At 41.4% G+C, this 16,739-nt stretch overlaps 2 protein-coding genes across 8 annotated transcripts in view; one reads left to right on the plus strand and one right to left on the minus strand.

Moving 5' to 3' along the window:
• Positions 1-296: 296 nt before the first annotated feature.
• On the plus strand, positions 297-5,776 carry tmed1a (transmembrane p24 trafficking protein 1a). The gene is made up of 4 exons (XM_078268656.1): positions 297-712; positions 1,814-1,911; positions 2,200-2,386; positions 2,535-5,776. Exons 1-4 carry the CDS (start codon positions 518-520, stop codon positions 2,751-2,753), a joined length of 699 nt encoding a protein of 232 aa, XP_078124782.1. The 5' UTR covers positions 297-517; the 3' UTR covers positions 2,754-5,776.
• Positions 3,120-16,739, minus strand: part of dnm2a (dynamin 2a) — a 40,133-nt gene continuing 26,513 nt past the window's right edge. For 2 of the 7 annotated variants that reach the window (XM_078268650.1, XM_078268653.1), the window contains exons 13-21: positions 16,300-16,351; positions 14,235-14,246; positions 11,763-11,873; positions 10,045-10,154; positions 9,814-9,925; positions 9,444-9,608; positions 8,181-8,404; positions 7,628-7,891; positions 4,844-7,300 (exon numbers count right to left, since the gene is read on the minus strand). In XM_078268650.1, the coding sequence (XP_078124776.1) occupies positions 7,228-7,300; positions 7,628-7,891; positions 8,181-8,404; positions 9,444-9,608; positions 9,814-9,925; positions 10,045-10,154; positions 11,763-11,873; positions 14,235-14,246; positions 16,300-16,351 (1,123 nt within the window). In that variant the 3' untranslated portion in view covers positions 4,844-7,227. Of the gene's footprint in view, positions 4,017-4,588; positions 4,791-4,843; positions 7,301-7,627; positions 7,892-8,176; positions 8,405-9,443; positions 9,609-9,813; positions 9,926-10,044; positions 10,155-11,762; positions 11,874-14,234; positions 14,247-16,299; positions 16,352-16,739 lie in introns of those variants that run through there. The other 5 variants (XR_013503016.1, XR_013503015.1, XM_078268652.1 and 2 more) reach the window with 5 other exon arrangements.

Raw genomic sequence — 16,739 nt, forward strand, 5'->3', positions numbered from 1 at the left:
TCAGGCTGTAGGCCCGGCTTTTTGTCTGGTTTTACCCACAGCCCCCCCTACAGAATGGAAGAGCACATGACAAGTACAACATTTGTGAGAAGGAATTAATCATGTAGAAGTAAATTAATATTTTGCAAGTAAAAATCAGTACAAAAAGTATAAGTAATAAAAAAAAAAAAAATGAATCTAACTTTTAATTACACTAATTTTACAGGCCGTCATATACACCAGGCACAGTCATGCATCATCAAGCTCATCATGTAATGTGCATTGCACCTTGTCACCCCACCTCAGTTTTGCATGTGGCTGCAGTTCAGACTGCAGAGCGCTAATGGTCTGCGCAGATAGTGCGCTCCAATTATTCAGCTCTGATCAAGGAACTTTACTTTGAGGCTATTTTCCAACCGTACTCACCGAGTATGAGAGTCAGCAATTACAAATACAGTATACGGAAAACTTGCTTTATCGTGCATGTGTAACATAGAACAAAGTTGCTCAAAGTTGGTGAAAGTGGATTACATGGACTATGCACTGCGGGTGGAGGATGATAAGTGTGTCTGCTGAGCTCTGTTTGCTGGCTTGTTTAATTCTGACTGTGGACTTGACTTTGGGTTTAGGGCCAAAGAAAGACATGGAGTTTACATTTATATTATCTGCTGGCAGCACAGAGTGTTTTTACCAAACTACAGCGAAGAACGACAGCATGGAAGTTGAATACCAGGTAAATACTGTATAATTTCCTATCTTCTCATCTTATTGTCTCTGTGTCTGTCTGGTACAGTGACAGTATACTGTGTTTAAAGGGTTGAATCACTTTATGTCTAACTGAAAAACAAGTGAACGGGCTTTGGACTTTAGTCTTGCATGCAGAGAGATAAGAAAAACCTACTGTTGTTGAAGACACTTATCCTGAAATAAGTTGAAGAGATAAAAGATACCGCTGCTATAGATTCTGCCAAAACATGTTGTCATTTTACTTACTAAGTTTACTTAATTTCAAATGCAAAATACAAATACATATTTTTGCTACAAATTCAAAAGTACAATTGTTGTCAAGTCTCTTATAATGTCTTATTGACCTCAGTCATTTTATGGCCATGATCTTTGCATTGCTTTACAACACAGTCATCATACTACTACTACTACTGCACCCTCTGGCAGCTGCAGGGCTGTGTTGGTCATGTTCCTGTAGTTTCTGAATGTGGAGTCAGAGAAAAGCCTGGCAGCATTACTGGGGCATCATCACTGGAACAGTTCACACATGATGCTGCTAGGGCAGCAGCTTTGATGTGGACGTCTTTTTCATCTATCTGCTGCCTTTTCCCAAACCTTCACTAAACAGACAGTCACACAACTATATGCCTACATGGTCTGTAAGGCTTCTACAGAACCATTGCTAGCTATTAAATTACTGTGCAGGAGTTTCTTTGCAACTGTTGACCTACTCATACCTTTCCTACGCACCTTCCTCATTTAATAGATGTGCAAAGTATTTCTCCGTTCTGAGCTGTACCTTCTGACACAACAACCAAAACCATAAAAAGGTTAATGAATCCATATCAGAACTGTTGAACTGTGTCTTACCTTGAGTTTTCCTTTTACTAGAGGGCAAAGAGCAGGCAGTACTAGTTAGCAAAAGAGAGAATTTCTCTACACAAATGCCTAAATTGTCCATTTATTATCACTGTGGCATATTATGTGAGCCAGGTTGTTACTCAGTGCACTATGCACATTTTAATTTGAATATCAGATAGCAGTTCTGGCTGTGGCTTGTCTGTATATGCTGCATTACTGACCATAACTGCTCTTGTTTCTTTTACAGGTGATAGCTGGGTCAGGTCTGGATGTTGGCTTTGCCCTCATTTCACCCAGCGGATACCGGCTGGTCTCTGACTTCAGAAGATCTGATGGCACTCACATGTAGGTCACTTAAATGCTCTCCAAAAACCTTGTGCTTCTGCTGTGATGCTCAATCCCTGTAAAACTCTTTCAGTCAAGAGTTGATGTCCCCAAATTCATAAAAACAAGACTTGATTTCCTCCTTTTCTAAAAAATAAATTTAAAAACTACACTGTGCTATGCATTTTCACCCAGAGATAAAAACAAACAAAACTGTGACTACTATTTTTTGCCATTACAGTTAATAGTTTCAACCATGATATTGTTGAGAGCAAATGTCACCTGCTGTTTCCTTATTATTTCCTGCAGGGTGGACCTCACAGAGGGTGGAGACTACCGGTTATGTTTCGACAACAGCTTTAGTAAACTCTCAGTGAAGATGGTGTTCTTTGAGGTGATTATTAATGGTCAGAGTAGTGCAGGCGGAGGCCAAAATGAGTGGGCAGACGTGGCCACGACAGAGAGCATGTTGGAGTATAAACTGGAGGACATAAGGGTGAGTGAGAGGGGAAAAACAAAGACCTATTGCATCTGCTGCGTCTATGATTCCCCTTCAGAGAACACTTGAATTATCTGATGTCATTCTTTTTAACGTCTCAGCACTGACTTCCATCTCCTCCTGTCTGCTGTTCATCCTCTTCCAGACGAGGATGGACTCTGTGTACCAGCACCTGGAGAGGAGCCGTCAGGTCCTCACTGTGCTGCGGGCCTTAGAGGCGAGGGACTGCTACCTTCTGGAGGACAACCTGTGGCAGGTATCCTTCTGGTCCTGCCTCAACCTGCTTGTCATGCTCACCGTCGCTGTCACTCAAATCTACACCCTGCAACGCCTCTTTGATGACACCAAGCGGGTCTGCACATAGTAACAACAAAAACTACTTCCAGCCAAGAGAGTGCAGCACCTGCACATGCTTAAACTTGAAAATTTGACCCAAAACCTTTTACAGTCTAACCTTTTATGTCTATATAAGAGTTGAGTAATTGCATACTGATATACTTTATCTCTCGTTACTAATTATCCGATGTGCAGACTAATACCGATACAATTACAATTTTGAGTTCCACAACAATGCAAATTTACTGTTATGTATCTACATGTCAGGCAATTTATCGTTTTTCCCCACCAGCCTAGTTGTCCATTTCCTTAAAAAAATGCATACGCAGTTTACCAAAACTTTGCAGCACTGATATCTGTTAATAATGTCATTGGGGAAGCTAGAAAACCACAGTTCTGACTGGAATCTTGTTTTATTGAATTTCAGACTACATTTTGCATGGACATGTATGACTCTAGACTATGTTTTATCAAAACAGAACAAACAAAATAATATCAGAAAACTCACCTACTAAGTGTACTTTTTTTGTTATTTAACTAAGCATCACGCTGTTTAGAAAGATCACATCTACTCTCCCTGATCATTTTCTACATCTGGAGGTTTAATATGCAGAAATCAGTAGTCATGTAGATGTCAAGATAGTGTTGATTTCCTTGCCATTAGTTGGGTGCATTGCAGTCATTTGGTTCATGCAATTGCACAAAGGGGTAAAGCATACGGCTGTACTGTACTTATCTACCACTATATCTTCTTAGTGTTGAAACTTCCTGGCACTGCTCAGCATCATCATTAACATTTTTGTGTCATAAAACATATTCAGTGGTCATGGTAAAAGGTATTTTCTGTCATCATCACAGAAGAGAGACATACAATAAAAACATCTATCTGGTATCTGGTGATGAATTCCTAAGAGTTCCATACTGTTTCTCAAATTAGTTTCTGTTCAGATAAATTGACATTCTGGGAAATTGTGTGGCAGAAAGTAGGAAACAGAACATATCCATATTATATTTGTGTTAAAGTAGATTTCCTACTATTACACCTTGGTTCTGTGGAAATACTAATACATTTTAGTGCTCAGAACTTTTTTTAAAACATCACTTTAGAAATAACATTTTACCGAGTGTTCAATTACTTATGTAGGGTCTATAACAGGCAGCTTTTCTGTTTGAGTGAACTGAAAATAAGATATGTAGTTCTTCTGTAGTCCTGCTGTCGTGGATTGAAGGTACTTCATGTCCACTTCAGGCTGGTCAAAGTCACCACTGGTTTCGACGGGGAGCCGGGCGCCTGTTCAGGAACAATCAACCAACATTAATCTCTTAACCTTGTGACATGCACTTTGACAGGTAATACTGCAGGAGCAGTCACTGGAACAGCAAGGGCATTTGTAATGAGGCAATCTGTTAGCGAGAGATCATCCTCAACTCTCATTGGAGGATAACTAAACAAAAAACCTGGATTGAATAATTAACGTTTAAAAAATATATATATATATATGTTACCTCTGGTAACATATTTGAGCAAATATATATATATGTTACCTCTGGTAACATATTTGAGCATATTTAGAACAGAACAGTTTTAAAGATGAAAAATCTTAACGGGGGCTTTCTATGCATTTAGGGTAAATTTGCTATATTGTGCCTATAAAAAATATTCCCATCTCCTTGGAAGTTGTCATGTTTTATTGTCTTACAACAGTGAATTAAAGTAGATCTCCTTCCACTTTAAAGGGTCTCTTCCTGTTGATCAGTGTCAATGTCACATTAAATCTACTTTGACTCAATGCTGCGCAAAGACAAAACATACAAAAGGGAGGTGAATTAATTTTACAGGTAGTGTAGAATTTGATTACATACATACATTACATCAACGAAAGGCTATTACTATCACAGGGTTTGATTATTCCGTTTGTCGCTCCACATTTGGTGAAACTGCATGTGAAGAAACTGCCAGTAGGGTGTTGCCATAAGAACGTTTGCAGGCAGTCCGTCTATATTGGTCTAGACGTAGAGAGGGAGGTAAGTGAGGAGAGGAAAACCAGGAGTGACGCTACGTTGTCTGCAATAGAGAGAAGAGAAAGTGGATCACACAAGACACAAGGAGACACCAACCACCAGAGCCAGTCCCTTTATTGTACACAACACCTCTTTATTTACTCTCCATCCTAAGATCAGTCCATGTTGTTTATTAAAATCAATTCATTGCTACAGAGGCACTTGACAAAGGTTTGCAAAACAAAAAGAAGTGATTTTTACAGGTTGGTTTCCAACCCCTCCCCCCAGACCTAGACAGGGGAGGGGAGGGAAAAAGGAAGGAGGCAGGGCACATCCATTAGGCAATATTACCATAACCTAATGTATTACAGAGCATTACAGTCTGGGCTTCTCAAGGGCAGGCAGAAGTGACAAGGAGACTTCAACAAACGTATGTCCAATAAGAAGTTTTAACACATGAGCTAGGGGTTCGGGTAAGATACCATGTGAAGGGCCTTTAATCTAAAGATTTGGCTGTTTTAGAAGCTTATTTTAGTCTCTGTGGCACTGTCATTGAAAGCCAGACCTGTAGAGAAATACAGGGGAAGAAAAAGTACACTCTGTCTCATATGTCCATTGATTGGGACAATTTGAATTCTTTAGTTTCTTTGTCTTGTTGGCTAATTAGGTGTCTATGCTCTGTGCTGAAAACAGAGAAAAGTCTAGACAGCTTATTTAGACAGAGTGTGCTTTCATACACCACAACTCCCACCACCACCTGCTCACCACCACTACTGATCAAACCTAAAACAGAAAACATTCTACTAGCCCAACGTCACTCCCCACTTGACCAGTTTTCCCCTAAATTGGTTTTAAATGGTCAAATACCCTCAAGGAGCAATCAACATATATTTATTTAAATAATCACAGCTGTGTAGACGATGTCCAGCCCCAGGTGCCCTCCCAACATACGACACATTTAGACAGCTAATCCCTGTAGCAGAACCCCAAATAAAAGTCCAGGGGAAGCCGGGAGCTGAGATGTACAACTGATACAATTGCAACCAAAAATATCAAAAGAAATGACAAATGCCCAGGTTATAAATAATGCATCAGGAGATGACCAATCTCTTTTTCCCTACATGCAAGAATTACTATTAGATTACTATGAAATGACAGTGTTAGTGCTTCCTTTAATATGACGACTATGTTTTAACATGTCTTTGCTTTGATTAGAATCAATAGCATATTTCTGTCATCAACCCTGCGATTAAATGAGATACAAGTGCTAACTCCCCATTATAGGCCAGCTATATACAATATTTGTAATGCACGGAAGCAGACGTCATAGCAATAATACATGTCTTTAACAACTAAGCCCAGAAAGAGATGTGCCAACTCCTAAATGCTTAATACCATCTTTATACTCTAAATCACGTCCTCGTCTACACGCCCCACCGCTTCACCGAGTTATCCTCTGAGAGGAAACAGAACTTTGTGCTTGGCTCTATATGAATCAGTTAATCCAGGAACGAACACAATCTACCCAAAGGCTGAAGGTCTCATTGGGGTTCAACTGAGAGTAAAGGGATTATAATTCAAGGCTTCAAAAACTCAGAATTGTTGGAGAGAAAGCATCTCACAAAATTCTGATAAGGTTTTTGTGCATAGTGTTCTGGTAACGGACTACATCCTCCCTGTTATGAGTGGCATGTGGTAAGGCTACATGGCTAGAAGTGCTTGGATTATAATGGCCAATCTGGCTGACATCTTTTTATTGTGGAAGGACAATTCACAGAAGGGGGGGCTGAAGCTACTGTCTCACGCAACCCTGCCCTGTGTCTTTTTATGCTTTGCTTTTCCTGTGATTAGGATTTCATTTTTAAAGCTGCATTTATGACGGTCATTAAAAAGGACAAAGTCACTCAAATAAAAAAACGCAACGGAACACAACACCACCAAAATAACAACAGTTATAATTAACTATTGTTTAGGTATGAAATCAGTTAGGAAATGAAAACCCAGTAAAACATTAACAACAGGTTCTGTTTCTGTTAGGTTCTAACCATAGCCATTCTAAAAAGGTGGAGGGAGGGGAGAGGAAACCCAGTCTGTAACAGTTAATAAGTTATTTAATGAGCTTCTGCTGGGAACCTTGTCAGAAGAAATAAACCAGTTTTTATCATAAAAAGAGCTCTAACTGAATTTGATACACCATCTCCTACATATAGAAGCTAAATGCATCCCACAGATCAGCTGGGTTTTATTTTGTATTACACAATTTCCACAGCAGTCAAATGTAATATTCAAGTGGTTAAGGGCTTCCTGACGTTCATGTGCACTGATAAAGATGGCATTAGCAGCTTATTACATTGCTTGAAGAGAGACATATTAATGCGGCTGGACGATGCAAATTAGCATATCAGTCAGCCCCTCCCCTCGAGCCCCCGCCCCTGGCCTTTAGTGTGCAGATACACACAGCCACACACAAACACACACACTTGGTGGGCTATGCCACAGGTCTAGTCTAGCAGGGAGGGCTCAGCAGGGCGGATAATGGTGGGCCGATGAGAAGGAGCACCAGGGGGTCTTCGGCTACAACGGGGAGAGAAGAAACAGAACAAGGAGTGAGACGTACTCACAAAGAGACAGTGGAGAAACCAAAACAACCCGACAGAGAGAATAGAGGGAAGGGGAGGACAGAGGGAGAGTGTGAGAGAGTGAGGAAAATGAATGCCAATATATATTAAATACTAAGATGGGATAACTGGTGAGAATGAGAAATGACTAACCATGCCTGTGACTCTTGAAAGACAGAGGATGATGAGAAGTTAGTGACATAACGTTACAAATGCAGTGCAACAAAAATTGCATAATATACACACAAAGTATTGGTAATCTCATCATAACAGGAAGTCCTACCTGGGTACACCGGGTGGGACACGGGCTGGCCGGGAGGGGATCTGTGGGGGTGCACTGAAGGGATCCTGGTGGCTGTTGAAAGCGTTGATGGGTGGGCCTGGGCGAGATGGAATTGGTGGTGCACCGAAGGCGGGAGAGGGGTTGAGCGGAGCTCCAAAGGCAGGAGAAGGGTTCATGGGTGGTCCTGGTGTTGGGCCCCGAACAGCAGGTGGGCGGCTGGGGGCCGCGGCAGCTGTAGGAGTCGGCCTGCGCTGAGGGGTGGGGCTGAGAGGGGGATATGATTAAATGAAATTGACATTGTGATAATCACATAAAAGATCCCATTAATTCTCCTGTAGAGCTAGAGGTGAGGGAATTTTATCTGAGGTGTTTGATGCTCTTTTTTGTGTGCTTGTATAATACTTAAAAAGGTAAACAATCTGTCATTTTTTTCCTCACTATTCCTAATCGCATCCATTTAAACTTGCTCACAGTTTAAAACTGTGTGTTATTAGATACTGTATTTTCAGTTTTACCTGAAGCTCAACTTAATGCTAGTTAACTCTCATCTCACCTGGCTTCTTGGATCCAGGTGTTATTTATGGGTGGGGGTACTGGGGTGGTGATCGTGTTGGCACTGATGTCGCCAATAATGAGCAGTGCCTCCTTGAGTGCATGATACATGCGCAACATTTCGTCTCTACGCTGGGCCTGGTCCTGGGATTCCTCCATGAGGCTGTTCTGGTCCCCAGAGGAGTAGAGATAGGCCAGCAGCTCTGAGTGGATGAAATCCTTTGCCTGAATGGGAGTTAATAGTATTAAAACACAGTTTTAAAACGCAGTGTGGCAACTTACATCGCTAAAAACAAGAGCAAAAGTGAAATGATCAGGAAGGTTAATGAATTGGAAAATATGGCTGAAAGAAGTAAAAGAATATTGCTAAGAAAGGATGGGACTATCTAACCACAGGACCAAAAAACAATGTATTGATTGGAGATATCTGAAACCATGGAAAAGGAGCTGCCTAGTGGACAACGGCACAAGTGTTGGTTGTGTCTCTGTGTGTGTGTGTGTGTGTGTGTGTGTGTGTGTGTGTGTGTGTGTGTGTGTGTGTGTGTGTGTTGGATGCCATTAAGTGAGATCACCACAATAATAAAACCTAATAAATGGACAGTGGATAAGTCACTGTGAGCATGCACCATAAATCCTGTTAATTAGTGTCTTTAAGTTGATGACCTTGTGTGAACATGAAATACATGACCACTGTTGCTACTAAAACAAGAAAACGAAACGCTACTATGCTCAAATCACTGGTTTATCAGGTGCCTTGATTACATGTATAAAGACTATAGTGTAGGATGCTACATTTGCTAAATAATGGCAACATAACTGTCTGCATATCAGCTACTGAAATAATACCTTCATATATACATAAAGGTCTACATGGTTTGTACAAAACATTTTTATTTGGTATGTAGGATGGGCACCATGGAAATTTACAATAGGCACTCTTTTGGCCTGCAGTGCACTGCTGTTCACATTTACATTGTTAGGTAGGGATCCAACTACTGCCAGCATTTAGCATAGCACATAGCCTTAGGTGTGGGAGAATACACTTACACAGCTAGCCCAGCACTCTGCACTGTACAAAGTCACTAGTGGTCATAGATCAATAGCCTTCTTTTCTGTAAAGTATCCATAAGTGAAACACTACAGTGCACAGTGTTAAGGTAACAGAATCAGATCTCTTTCATTGCGTATCCAGATCTGCAGACACTGTTAATGGCTTGTGTCTGTTAATGGCTTGTGTATGCTGCTGAGGACTGGTGGGACTCACACTGTTGATCATGAGATGCATGATGGTCTTGGGCACGAGGTCTCTGGTGGTTTTGTTGATGATGCCGATGTATGAATCCACCAGGTTGCGGATGGTTTCCACCTGTCGCTCCAACTGAGGGTCCATAGAGAATGTGTCTGCAGGGGCAGCGTCTTCATTCTCCGTCTGACAACAACAACACACACAACAAAAATGAAGTATTAAGATATTATAAATACATATTTGTAGTTTCTCTCTGTAGAAGTATAAATTATGACAACTGTCCCAAAAGTGCACACAGAGAAATACAGAGGTGCAGGTGTTAATGACCAATGCGATATTAACTAATGTATTTCTAGAAACAAAAAGCCCCACCCAACCACCCACATACCTGGTCCTTCTCTGGATAAACTCCTGCCCTGAGGAAGGATGCTTTCCAGCTGTCCACATCCTCTTGAGAATCACAGGTCAGTTCTACTTGGCGAAGATCCTTGTAAACGTTCCTGTACAGATAAACCAAAAACAAACAGTGAGTGTGTAGGATTAGCCAGTGGACATGTGTGCACACCAAATAGGTAAGGTACATGTACATTCACATATATTCACTTAAGATAAATCTGACCTCTGTTCGGTGTTGAAGATTGCGAAGATGTGCTTTGTGGACATAAAGCCTTTCTCCACATCTCTGATCTTCAGGTTATCCAGGGGTAGCATATACTTCTTTTCTTTCTCCTAGCATGATGCAGACAGAAGAAATGTGTATTAACAGCAGAACAGAAACCTGGAAAATACAACACAAAGAAGTGAGTAATTGTATATATTTTAGTAATGGCGATGAAAATAGTTCTCCACCAATGAGTAGCCATGATACAATGCATTTTCTCTGTGTGGACCACCACCAGACTGGTGAGATGGAGAAATGCATGATGGGGCAGAGGAGGATGAGAGGAAGAAAAGGAGGAGCATGAGGGAGTTCTGGGGGGGATGGGGTGCCAGCTTTCACTGTTGAGCAGAGACATCTGGAAGCATTTATGTCTGCACTAACACAGAGAGCGGCGCAGTCCCAACCGTTACATCACACTAAGACACACACACACACACACACACACACACACACACACACACACACACAAATTATACAAACACATATCATGGAATTTGGGTGTGTGCAAAATCTTACACTCATACAGATATGACTAACTGCCAAGACTAAAAGATATAGGAGGACTCATGTGAACAAGCGCCTACACACATGCACACACACAATCACACACACCCCCCCACCCCCACTGGCCCTCGTAACCCAGTACGATTTCCTGCAAATTCCAAAGTCAGATCCCGGCTGGAACATTTCAGCCCGCCTGCCACGTCAGTTTGCCTCCACCATCCACCCGCTCTCATTCTCTTTCTTTCTCTTTTTCGCAAAAGGCGAGTGACATCAAAATGCACCACTTCTAGTCGGTGTTTGGACACACTGAGGCCACTGGACTGGAGTTCATCTTTAGCAGTGGTTTGTAGTGGTATCTTTAAGGGGTCTTTTTTATTTCGCTGGAAGAATGGATTTGACTTGGGCCTTGGAAAGAAGATCAAGCGGTGAGTAAAGCAAGTACGATGCTATTTTCACTTAAAACCATTTAAATAAAGTATAAAATCTAGTTAACTCGCCAAGTCCTTGAATACATTTGAAAAGGTCTATAATATAAATAAACTGTAGAGCAGAGTTTGCAAATTCTGTAGACATTTAGCCAAAAGGGAATGCAATCCAACCGTGTCTGGATTTATTTGCTTGAATCGGTTGAAAGCAATGTTATCAGAGGTTAGATTTTTCATATTAATCTCTATTTGCAATAATATATGTTTAATAAGATAAAACATACTGTCTTTTCAGCAGTATAGGGCCTGATATATTAGCCATTTCCATGTATGTGGCTTATTTTTTTTATATGTGCAATTGTTTCAAGTTTCACTGAGGTAATGTTTGCTCTCTGTGCCCTCTGTCCTACTGTCCTAGGGTAGCGACCTGCAGCCGCAATGACCTCAGGGTCCTTCCTCCTATCAGAGTCCTCCTCACCCCCCCGCCTGCCCAGTGTTCAGACTACCTGTTCATCCGGCTACAGCTGAACAGTAGTCTGCACATTGGTTAGGCTGGGCTGGGACGCACACACCTCCAGACACTGCCGGTGATGACACCCAATCTCCACTTGGGATAGTTTATCCCAACAGTGCCAAATGCATTATCTTCATCTTTATGCATTCTTGTGGTGCTGTGTCATCTTATCTTAGCTATCCATATCCCCAGTGTCCAGTGAAATACAGCACCGGAACAGAAATTCTTCTCACCTCCTCATCTTTGTACCAGGACAGGGACTCCGCAGTCAGGACAAACCAGTACTCCTTGGAGCCTCCTTTCATGATGCTGATGTTGATGGTTAGCCAGCCTTTCCTGATCACCTACACAGAGAGGAGAAGATGTGGGGGAGAGAAAGGGTGGTAGGGAGAGAGGGGTACCAGGAGGACGGAGGAAAACAGTCAGGCTTATGCACTGGTGACAAGAGGGCCCCATAAGTGTTACTGGGATGTGACTGACACTAATAATATCTTACCTGCTTATCTACTAGGTCAATGTCCCCTTTTTATCTCAATATTCAATTTATTTGTGTTTATGCGACTAGTATGACTTAAATATGCACTACAACATAGAAGTATGGATTAAATGTGAAATGTATTAAGTGAACAGCATGGAGTGAACAAAGGACAGTAATACTTAATGTGTAATATGGCTAAATGTATACAAAATCATCAAATGGTTAAGTTGAAAACACTGAAAGGGGATGTAGTTCTTGTTCTTTTTCCACTTGACAGAAAATAAATCCTTAAAACAACAAACAGGACCAGATGGTGTACAGACTATGCCAGCCCTGACACAGAGTCAAAGACCAAAGGTCGACGATGGTATGTTAGTGTTAGTGGGTGAGTAAAAGCTGGCCTATGTACTAGTAGTTTAAAAAATAAAAAAAAATAAAGCATGGTCAGTTGGGTTAACTGGACTCGGATATACAACGGTGTAGGTAAAAGATGGGGAGAAATGAGTGCAAAAGAGAGGAGTAGAGGAGGAGAAAATAATTGCAATGGCTTGTTCACTGATCTACTAGAGTTCAAAGAGGGACAGAAATCTAAACCGCAAATAAAAAATCTAGTGTGGAGAGCTGGAGAGGGAGGAAATACATCTGACTGAGAGGCCGAGTTAAGTGAACCGTAAGCCATGAAAAATAAGCATTTTGGAGGAGTCCTCTTAGCTATGTCTCTCCATTGTTTTCCATGCAATGGGGGAAGCTATCTGTGAAAAGTGTGCTAAGGGGAAATTTCAAAGTCTGCTTTAGACCTCTCTTCTGCACTCCTCCATCCCGCAGAGGACTGGAGTAAAGTATGGGGGAGGGAAGGGTTCATTAGTTCAAAACTGCCAACAAACTTAATGGGAGAGGAGGCAATTACATAGGAGCTAAACTTGTAGTTTGCCTTGGCGAGGAAAAAACTTAAACTTCTAAGAAAACAAGGAGTTGTAAATCCTCTAATTAAAAAGTCAGTTGGAAATGTTATAACCAAGTTGACATTAAGAGAAAATGATGAGGTGTCAGGGTTTTACAGATGAGATGCTTTAGTTTCAGTAGTAGACTGTCAAGACATGTTTAATACATTTAATGCAAGTGTTGCAAGTGGTTAATTAAAAATGTACAATTACATCTGAGAGTAACTCCAAGGATTCAAATAAAAATATATATTTAAATGATTAGAATGAAACATGCCAATTTAAATGAATTAAGACAGTAGGTTTTGAAAATAAAGGAGATCTTACCAAGGACTTATGACTAAATCATTGAAATACATCCCAAAGCCATGACCAGTCACCATACAAAATAACTAGACCATTTCTTTTGTTCAGCTCTTAATATAGAAATAACAATTAAACACTTGGAGACAGGTGGGTTTTTGGATATGTACGTACTTTCAGTAGGAAACTGTTTTAACATGCATTTAATCTAAAAAAAAATAAAAGAAGTCATCAGAAAAGAATGCAAAGAAAATTTTAAAGAACCACAATGTTTACTGTGCTGCTGATTGAATCACTCCTCACATGCAGTCCATCCACTCCCTCCCTGTTTTGTCTCCTAGCAATGTTTAGGATGATTCTCACAACAAGGCAAACTTTTGAGTCCCCATGCATGAGGCAGCAGCAGAGGTATAAACCCAATGACATGAGAACTGACGTCATTCCATGGTCAGTGGTGAAAGATTTCCCCCCTTCTCTTTCTGTGGTCCCTAATAGAGAACACTCTTTTGCGGGAGTAAAATAATTTGGGTCGTTTTAAATATTTGGTGGAGGAAAAAGTAAAATGTCAGTAGCAACCCAGATCATCTGTATACAATTAAAGACAATTATTGTCCTATTAAAATGAAACGTGGAATTACGAGAGCAAACCTGCGGTGTGTTACTGTTAAGTCAGTTCCAAATTACAGGTAACTGCGTGCTAATGCAAGAATTGTAATTGAGATCAATTTGATCAGTCTGGAGACTCTACCTTCTCCTCGTGGACCTCTCCCAGTCCGCCAAGCTGCACAGGGGTAGAACAACTCATTATGGTAAGGTAGAAACTCCTGTATTTGCAGGAAACTGTGTATGTTGTTATCTCACAGCATTCTGTCTTTTCCACCCAACCATATTGGCTGACCTGTGTGTGATGGCCTCAGTCCTTCTGCATGGCCTACCCCTGCTGCCCCCTGGCAGGGTGCGGTTTAAATCTTTGGGGTACTTACCAGAATCTCACCCTGCAGTAATAAGAAGGGGAGGGGAAATTAAAGCAAAGGGAGGCAGTATAAAACCAAAGCCCAAAGAAATGAGAAAGCAAGCAAGCAAAGATGAGGGACAGATGAGAGAGAATGAGGGGAGAGGGAAAGGGGCAGCAAGTGGAAAGTTGGAAGGAGAGAATAGGAATTAAGTAAGAGACAGTCGAGAATGTAAGTTCAAGAAAAGGTTGGGGAAAAAAAGAGGTGACAGGTTTAAAGGGAGCAAAAACAGGAGGAAACAGAAAGCAATAATCCATGAGACACACCGAGAAAGAGAGAGACAGAGAGAGAGAGAGAGACCGAGACCAAGAGAGAGAGAGAGAGAGAGAGAGAGAGAGAGAGAGAGAGAGAGAGAGACAGACAGACAGACAGACAGAGCAAGAAAGTTACATGCAATTAGAATTACTTCAAGTATACCACAATTTGGTTAAGTCATATTTGTTGCTCAGTTGATAGGTGCAAGGCACATTCTGAATTGCAATACAAAAAGGATGCTTGTGAGTTAATGCGAAGGCAACAGAACAACCAACAGAATTTTGAGATTGTTGCTTCACTGTAGATCAACATGCCTGGGTCACATGCAAACAGCAATTAATAGCCGTGGAAACAAATGCTTGTTTCAGAAAAGCAAGGATGTGCAGTCTTCTTTAAGTTCCCCCTCACTGAAACTGCAATCTCTAACGCTGATTATCAGCATTATAATCATGTTTCAGGATCTTACAAATACACATCATACTTGGCTAAATATCAGTCTGCACAAAACATGAAAGGAGAAGTACTAGATTCACAACATTGTGGACAAAGCCAGTTCAATATGAAGATTAGAAATCAATGGGACTGGGTACAGTCAGTAGTTAAAATGATGTACAGGGGAGGTATTGTTAACAGAGTTAACAATACAATATAGGTCAGATATACCGTATTAATGGCTATTAGCTAAATCATTGCTGGAGTAAGATATATTCACATAGTTGACTAAAAGGTGCTGACACACCAAGCAGACGGCAAACAACGACTGTGGCATCGCCTCTCACGTCGCCTGTGTCTTGGCAAAAAGTTGCACTTGAACACACCAGAAAGACTACAGTCAACGGCCACTAGCATGTACGTTCTGCGCCTGCGTGAGAGGAAATAACTCTCCATGACAGCAGGCGGACGATACTCTATTTGTCATTCAGAAAGGGAAACCGGATGTATAAACCTTTGCTATGATACATACAACAAAACAGTTTTTGCCTAAATCAGCCAACGGTGGCACAGAGCCTACAGTCCTTCTGCTTCACTCCCCGCCAAACAACAGCGGACACCTGGAGATGGCTAACCAGATTGTCCATCTCACGGGCTGTCATCTGTTCTCTTAGTAAATAAGGGAGGGAGCAAACAGTCTGCTGTGGCTGCTGGCTAGTTAGCTTAGCTTGCTAATTATACCCAACATGCCTTCATGCTACACTGGTTACAGAAAATGAGCCAAACAAAGCCGTCAATCATCTGCCCATGCTGTGACAAGGGTGTTTGAATGAAACATTAAGTTGTTACATTTTACTAATATAGTGGTCGGCTAGCTGGCTAGTTAGCTAGTGTGGTTGCTAGGGGGCTCAGTTCTCAGTCTAGCACCAATTACGGTGCAGAGGGAGAGGAAGAGACAGCCCTATGTGTATTTGATTGATCAGATAAGATGAAGAAGAAAAATGAGAAGAGACTTTGCGTGTGACCTCTCGACAGTTGTTTGCTTGCTTTCCTCACTACCGTTTTTCTTTTTGTGCACTAATTTGCTTAAGCTGAATAGCCAATCACATGGATTCCTATCACCAACGACGATTGAACATGTTAAATTGGCCGAAAAAAAAGCTGAATAGGGTCGACGGTACTTGACTCACTGCAAAACTAGGGCGACGGACGCTCATTGTCGGCCCAACTTGGACCGACGATCTCCTTGTTGTGTCAGCACCTTAATAGGCTGGTAATGGGAGACATCAGTCAAGGGAGATTAAATCTGGAATTGGTGAAAATGCCAGAGCTGAGAGATAAAACGTACCTGGTTGGGTATGGCCCTCTTTTTGTTTGCAGCTGTGTTCCTCTGCTGGGCACTGTCATTACACAGATGGACAGAAAAGACAATAAACACTGATGACACCACACCAAACACAACCTGTTTAAAATATACACACTAAATATTCATGTTTCACTTATGTTCCAATAATATTCTATTCATTTACAATATTATATATATGTTTTATAGCGGTTGGTCTCTTGTGTAAATCAACTGTCTGGTTTGGGTGCAAATCCAAGGTTTTGAGGTTATCGTTACAAAGAAAAATACCGGTACTACTACACATACATGAAGGTGAGTGGCTTGTGGAGGAATTTGGACAACATGGAGGGTCAAACTGTCTCTCACACACATACTGTACACACAACCCTACATCCTTCTGTTGGCCCACCTGTTGTTGCCGTACCCTGGGGGGCTACCATCAT

This window comes from Sander vitreus, chromosome 15, assembly GCF_031162955.1.
Source record: "Sander vitreus isolate 19-12246 chromosome 15, sanVit1, whole genome shotgun sequence".
Lineage (NCBI taxonomy): Eukaryota > Metazoa > Chordata > Actinopteri > Perciformes > Percidae > Sander > Sander vitreus.